This window comes from Hipposideros armiger, unplaced genomic scaffold (genome assembly GCF_001890085.2).
Source record: "Hipposideros armiger isolate ML-2016 unplaced genomic scaffold, ASM189008v1 scaffold_838, whole genome shotgun sequence".
NCBI lineage: Eukaryota > Metazoa > Chordata > Mammalia > Chiroptera > Hipposideridae > Hipposideros > Hipposideros armiger.
Window position 1 is genome coordinate 321,237 of NW_017732188.1, and position 7,927 is coordinate 329,163.

General features: G+C 45.3%; 1 protein-coding gene across 1 annotated transcript in view; it reads right to left on the reverse strand.

The window, feature by feature from the left end:
• PLCXD3 (phosphatidylinositol specific phospholipase C X domain containing 3) overlaps nt 1-7,666 on the reverse strand; it is a 151,678-nt gene extending 144,012 nt beyond the window's left edge. Inside the window, exon 1 of the mRNA XM_019629327.1 lies at nt 5,154-7,666. Coding sequence (XP_019484872.1) covers nt 5,154-5,256 — 103 coding nt within the window. The 5' untranslated portion in view covers nt 5,257-7,666. The remainder of the gene's footprint in view (nt 1-5,153) is intronic.
• Nucleotides 7,667-7,927: the final 261 nt, after the last annotated feature.

Genomic DNA, 7,927 nt, shown 5'->3' on the forward strand with positions numbered 1-7,927 from the left:
AATCAATATACATTCAAAGAGCTCTTTTGTTGACATCATACTGGGCAAGATTGAAAGGTTTTGGCAGTGTTGGCACTCACTGCTCAACAGTGATGGCAGACAGGGTCAGTAGGAGCAGAGCCTGGCATCAGCAGCTTCCATAATTTGAACACTCATACATAGATGGCCTGCATGGTCCAATAGAAAAAGCTTAGTCAAAGATGTATATTTAAATTTGGCTCTGCCACTTACATAAAGGATCCCCTGAGAGACACTCTAAAGCAGTATATCTCAAATTTTAAATGTGCGTATAAATCACCTGGTGATCTTGTTAAAATGCAGATTATGCTTAAATCAGTATGAGGGGTGGTCTCTGAGATGCTGCATTTCTACCAATCTCCCATGTACACTGATGCTGCTGGTCCCTGGACCAACTTGGAGTAGCAAGGCCTTAGAATATTATTGAAAGAACATGTGAAAAGTACTTGCATACATGAGAAAACATTCTGTGAATGGTAAAATGACATAAGTATTACTTTGTGTTGATTAATAATATATTGTTGGTGATTCAGTTCCACTCATCAAGAAAAAGTCCTAGTAGAATAAATTATGTTCTAGATATTCTTCAGTTTTTCCTCTTTAGCAAAATCAAAAACAAAAATGGGAATTGGAAAGGCAACCCAAAAGATATATTCATCCTAAACAATTTTGCTGCGTTTTGATTGCTTTGAAAGACTAACTTCCATATCACTATCCTAACTAAAAAGATGGAAAAAAAAACCCTGCTTTTTAAAAGAAATCTGTACAATTAGACACAGACCCAGATTTGTCTTGTGGATTGTCTTATCCCAATCAAAATAGAAATAGTAAATTACCAGGAAAAAGGAAGACAGCTGGCTCTAGGAACACTGGCAACAAGAAGAAGATATTGCTGAAAGGGAAGAAATTAAAAACTAATAAAAGCAGACACAAGAACACAGAAATCAGAGCTGTATGAACATCTAGTTTCCTGAAGTAAAACGGTGTTTTTTCATCGGTGTTGGCATTTTCTGTAAGAAATGAACAAAATTGACAGGTACAATTATTGATTTCTAAAGCATTTCTGTGTTCTTTATCTAAAGTGTAATCAACAATTCCTGTTCAAGTGTCAGTTCACAAATTGGCTGTGGTACAGCGAGAGCAAAGAGAGATCGAAGAAAGAGGCGGGCCACGCCAGATTCATAGGTGGCAGGTTTAATAAGCAAGGGAACTTAACAGAAAAGGCTTGTCTTGGGTGACCACAAGATGAGATCTCCACACCAGCCTGACAGATTCTCAGAAGTTTGTAGAGAGGTCTTAACTGGGTCCAGTCACATACACCGTCCGAATGGCCTCAACAACACATTGCTTTCTCAAGGCTATGTCCTTGAAAACGGCCATGGCTGTGGGAACGTGGGCAGAACATACATTCATTCCAAAGACGGGCAGCAGGTAAGAAGTTTCCAATTGCCTGGGTTCAGCTTGAGGGTCAACCGGAGGTCACATCCTCTCAATGAACTCCTCCAACATCAAGAAAACATACACCCTCTCTGAGGTCCCAGTCCCACAAGATTTTGGCCAAGCTTTCATTGTCACATGGTCATTTACTATACTATATGAAGAAGACTTTCATCGCATATCAGAAATGGCATAGCAGGTCCCTGCCATGGAATAGAAACCCTTCTTGATCATTTAAGTTTGGGATAGAATGACTCCATGTCCTAGACCAAGGTCACTGACACCTTACCCAGGTTAAGCAACAGCTTGCTTGCCCCCATGATGGATCTCTTTACAACGGTTCTGGAGGCACCATGATTATAGAATTAAAAACTCTGCTTCAAAGATGCCAGAAATTCATCAGACTCACCTTTCCCTGAATTTTACACTTTGTCTTCATGCTTCCATCCTGTCTATATTCTCTCACTTGTTTGTGGTGAGAGACAGCATCATTCATAACCCAAAATGCCAGGGTATTGTTAAACAAACATGTATGAATGACAACTTAGTTTGGTGTCATCAGAGAGGGGAAGAAATGATAAATTAGACTGAAATCTGATTAATTGTCAATGTGTTCTGAAAGCACCATTCCTTTGAAAGATAAATTGAAAGTAAAACTATTAATATCAATTATTAACTTAATTCCTTCGGCCAGTCAATACCAAATCATGAGGCCATTTAAATGCAGAACAGTCACTGAATGATTTGGTTCTGAAAGCATTCAAGACGCAGACACTGACAAATGTTCAGAGATACCAGAAGTGCTCTCATAGTAGGGAATATCACACGCCTGACAGTTGTTCTTTTCGCTAGCCCTGGGTAATCTGGTTTACCTTCCCCGACTGGGTGGCTTCGCAATTAGGCAGTTCTTCACTCTCCAGTTGCATCACCTAAGAAAACCTGAAGCTTTGAGGACGACCTAGCAGAGGTTCCCTTCCACAGGAACACTTGTGTAGTGCATCAGGAGTGGTTTTAAATGGTGGAGATAATTACTTAATTCAAGCTGTAGCAACTGGCCAAGTAAACATGTAGCAGCCAGGAAGCTATTAGCATGATTTTAAGGCAATTATTCCATTAGTGTTTAATAGTCTCCAATTAGTCGTCTCTGACTATCAAAGTTTAAATGTCTTTTTTTCCTCCAAAAATTTTCACAGTTGAGTAATATAGAAAGATGCCAAAACCCATTTTTAAACCTGGATTTATATGTATGGATCTACCAAATCTACATTACAGAGTCATGGAGGAATTCGGGGGTATAGATTTGGAGAAATAGGTTTTGGGTTTTTTTTTTCTCAGAAGTATTGGGGAGTGAGAATGGGAGGCTTTGCAGGGGATCCACTTAGTATAATAATAAGAGGGGTTAGGAAACCAGTGGAAATTCCCACTGGATCCAAAGCCATCATCTTTACGTCTCTACTCTAAGACAACCAGAATATCAAAGTCTCCGATCTCAGGTTTTCAATGTATTCCATGGGGAGGAAAGGAAATTTGCCCTGCTCCTGCTAATGCATATTTCCTTGTCCCTTCAATCTGGTTCTACTTGTTGCTGCTGAATTATCCAGATAAGAACTTCAAAGCATTTCCACCACCCGCCTCCACTCCACTCCAAAATCCTAAGAGATCTTCCCTAAGAACTGCTTTAGGGGTCAGATCACTGAACTGATAGGTCAGTTGTCTTCACCGAGCTGCAATTTTTACATTTGTGAAATGGAGTTAATAGTACCGGCAATGCCTGCTTCACAAGGTATGGGAAGGACTATGTGACCTGATGTGCAGAATAGGGCTTTCAAAAGTGAACTATTACAGAAATATAAGGTAGATTCAGACAGGGTATCACACCATTCCTCAGAACTAGCAGTGTGAACTTAGGCTTTTAGCATCTCTGTGTCTCTGGACTTATCAGAAGGCTGGCATCAGGGTCCTTGTCTTTCTTACCTTCTACATTTGCAGAAATGCTCAGGTGAGACCATGTGAAAGTAACTAAAAAAAAAAACATAGAAAAAGGAAGGGGGGAAAAAGAGACTAGGAACTGCTGTGGAAGTGAGAGTGGAATTTTGCCAACAAAGTTGTGTACTTTGTACTGTCTCCTTCAAAAGAGCAATCCCCAGGGTCACCCAGGCGGCGGGGTAAACGTAGGGTGGAGAAGCTGAGCTGTTCTTGTCCTTGGAGATACCCGGGCTCTTGGGAAGCCGCCTCTTGAAGATGGGCAAAAGGAGACAAGCTCTTCCCTTCCGAGGTTGGCGCTTCGAGTGTAGCTAGCCTATGCCTATCAGAGCCACCAAACATCCACTTGATTAAGGACCACTGATTTGAGTTACCGATCAATTCCAGCTCTGCTGGTTAGAGCCTGTTGGGATTTTCAAGAGAACCCTTCTTTTGCTTTTTATTTTTTATTTTACTTTTTGTAATTATGTTTCCCCCAAAAAGCTGAGAGGGGGCGCTGGATGGGGCAAATCAAGAGGAGGTAGACCGAAAGTCTGAACTTGATAACCCGGGTCAGCTAGGGGCAAGGGTGGACTACCTGTCGGTCATTCGCCCTTTATCCTGGTCCTGCAAGGATCAGGGGTCTGCTCCCTCAACCCAAGTGAAAAGTCAAATTGGTAAGGAAGTAAGGCCGTGTCCCAGCTGTCGCTGTGGTACTCTGTCCTGAAACGTCCTCTCTCAAGCACACCTGAGCGAGGGGCTGCTGCGCGCGCCTGACCCCAAAACCTGCCCAGTCCTCGGGTCCAAGTCGCGCGCCATATGCTGAAGACTCTGGATGCCTCCCGTCTCTTACTCGCTTTGCCCAGACTTCCTTTCTTCTAGGCTGTCTGGTCACCATCGCAATCACCTTTTCCCTAGGGTTTGCCTGTTCATCCTGGCCCTCCGCACCTGATCACGCAGTTCCCCTGCCCGGGTCTGTCCCGAGCAACACACGCACCGTCCGCAAGGGTTCGTTTTCCTGACTCGGGCGCTATTCGTGGCTAACAGCGCTCGGACCAGAATCCAGACAGTGGCCACCCGGCCTGGCCCTCCGGGTCCACGCGGACTACGAAACGGTGCCCTCCGTCCCTCGCCCCCTTCAGCTTCCAGTCAAGGGCAGCGATCGCGCCGCTGCCCTTCCCTCAACTTTCATCACTCTTGGGGAAGCGAGCGCTTTGTTTCTTTAAAGGAGACCGGGGACGACTATTATTGACTGAAGCAGGTTCAAACCGAGGTATCTACCAAACCCGCTGGATTCCGTGACAGGGATGGGATCGGAGGTCCAAGAGCTGAAACCAAGCCCTTAGGACCCCAGCTCGCGCTTACCGCGCACGGTCGCCCCACAGATCCAGAAGCCCCCACCCCACAAGTCTGCGGAGAAAACCGAGGGAGGGGACAGCAGGCTGCATCCGAGAGTCAAGCCTTTCCCTTGCCCCAGCCCTCTCAGAGAGCCTGCTTCCAAAGCCCGGTGAAAAGCAGTCACCTTGACTCCCCACGCCACGGTCCCCAGAGGTTTGGAAAAGGCCAGAAGGCCCGAGGCTCCCGGGCACGCGCTCCCCAGGACCGAGACCCACCCCTGAAGACGAGTTTCCCTCCTGCGGGCATCTTGGCAAGTTACCACTTTAGTGGCAGATAAAGCAGGGCGGGGCGGGTGGAGCGGGACCCGAGCGCCGGGTCCGCCGCCTCAGCGCGCCTACCTGGGATGGCTAAATTGGTGAGGGGGATGCCGTGGATGCTCTCCGGTAGCGTTGCCATCCAGTCGGCGATTTTCAGCTCGCTCTTCCCTTGAGACGAGGCCATGGTGCCGGTCGGCGTGCCGCGCGCTGGTCCCCGCGCTCCTCGGGCAGGATGGCAGGCTGCTGCTGCAAATCTGATGTTTGCTCCAGCCCCGCTCGAGTTTACACTCCGCTCTGCGCCACACCCACAGGATGGCGCAGACACACGCTACTGTTAATAATTATTTAAAACAGCCCATGCTCCCTTAGTGCCTCCGCCAGACCCCACCGGAGCTTTTGTTCCTGACGTCCGCGCTGAGATTTCTCCTCTCCCCCCTCCCTCACCGACTCCCTCCTCCCGTCTCATCCGTCCTATGCGTCTCTGCCTTTTCTCGCCATTCTTGCAGCGTTCCTAGGCTGCTTCTTGTTACTCTTTTTAAATGATTACTAAATTTGGTCTTGCTCGGCCCTTTGATGTGACTACCTAGCTTTGTTTGTATAAAAGACAGTCTGGTCTTGTGGTTGAACCTAATATCTTAGGAGACTTTGGGATGCTATCACCTCCTGGAGGGCAGACTCTCACATATTGCCTTTCAGGACTTCACCTTCTTACCAGAGCTTTCCTTTCTTGTAAGCTACAACAGGTTATGTGTTTCCCCAGCTGGAGCCCACAGGCCTGCTTGTAACAAAATGGTGGTCTTCACTCAGCACTTTACCTAATTTTTGGAGTAGTTGACAAGTGTTCTCTCAGCAAAAGGCAGTCCATATATTAGGTGGTTCCTATTTAATCCCTTGCATCCTGTTCCAGACATTTCGAGGTAAAGAAGCACTTCATTTCCTGGATTCTGAGAAATCTATGTTATTTCGACGGAGAAAGCTGCCTGCGTCCTCTCTGTGCCATTTTCCTGGATCAAAGACCGAACTTTGATGCTAGAATAAATTCACGTTTCCCAGTGACAGGCTGTAATTATAACCAGTGGCATCTGGTGGAATTTATTTGGCACCATTCAAAATGATCTATGTGATTGTCTGAATTTTCATTCCTTGGCAGACTAGAAGGATGCGCTTCTCCAAGAGAAATCACTTGCTGAGCCTCCAAAGAATTGTCTTGGTCCACCTCCTCTCGGATGAGAAAGAGGAGAGAAACCAAGTCTTACAAATGTGATGAATCCAGGAGTGGCCCAAGGAGGAACGATAAGTGATGGACTGAAAATGTGCTGGGTCTTTGCAACCCAGAGAATGTAGATGCATAATGGTACTCCTAAAGTAAAAGGTTAGGGAAATGAAAAACCAAGGTAGGAGCAAGAACTGTAAAACATGGGAATGATTATTTCATTTAAGTAAACCATATAGCATTAAAAACAACTGAAGCTTGCTTATTGTACAAGGATGCAGAGTCCAAAGAATGTTACAGGTAGGAAGCACTATGGGAAAGATGGCAAAAGGAGAGATAATGCCTTATCCTTGTGATCACGTGCTCCATTCTCCCACAGAATCAATTCTCAGCTTCAAGAGGACATGGTAGGGTTACTTTAAGAATAAGAAAGATGTACTGGGATTTTTTTTTCCCCAAAGTAAATCTAAACACTCTTGCTAGTACAGTGGAATGCACATATCCTTTTGATGAGAGTGAGAATTTAGCTCACCATAAGATTCTTGGTCAAGAGACCTACAAACACTACCCTTCTGGCCAATGTTGGTGCTCTGTGGGCATCACGGGAGGGCAATGAGAGCTCAGATCTGGAAATCAGCTGCTCTGACTCTGAGGAGTTTGGGCAAGTCTTCTAGTCTCTGCCAAACCTATCTGTTTCCACTATAAAATGGTGATAGTAACTCAGAGATTTGCAGTGAAGCCTCCAGGAAAGCATGTATAGGAAAGAGCTTTGTTATCAGCAAAGCATCATACAAAATGTGAGGTTTTATGTTGATTAAAACAACAGCATATGTGTATTTCCCTCTCTTTGCCTTTTCTATTCTTATAAAATATTCATTTTCAAGAGGATGGAATCATTGTTGACTCTTGGGCATATTTTTTGATAAGATACACTTTTAAAACATGTCTATTCAAGTGTGTTGAACTTGTGTGTCTCTAAAAGATTACAGAGCATTTCAAAAAACTGAAAGCACCTTAAATGTAGAGGAAAGTTGCCACTATAAAGAATCGTACACTGTATCTTTTAGTAAAGCAAACAAATAACCCCTCTCTTGTTTTATCTTCTTTGATTGTCAGAATTTTTCATGTATTGGTTTTTGCACAAAATTTTACATGTCTCCACATGTAATTCACTAGAAAAGAAAGGGCTGGCATTTGATAGTTCTGAATTTCTTTCCCAGATGTATAATCAATATTTTAGGCAATTTTATGACCCAGTTTCCCCATCTTTCTACTATCAGCTCTGCCACCACTTACTAAATTGTATTAAGAAAACCATGGGCCGGCGCATTGGTTAAGAGCTGGCTTGGGATGCCAGCTCTGAGCAGCAGGGCCCAGTCTCAGATCCCACATGAGGGCCAGTGACACTGCCCTCTACAGCTAAGATGGTGAACAACAATTCAACCTGGAGCTGGGCTGCTGGGAGTCCCCGGCAATGGCGTAGGCTGCAGCCCCTGCTGCACTGGGTTGCCATGGGCTACCCTGTGTAGCCAGCAGCCACAGTGAGCGGCCATCCAGAAGCCGGCGACCGATCTGCCTCACCCTGGAAGAGCGCAATGATAATACCAACATGGGCCAGTGAAACAATGTCCTCCACAACTAG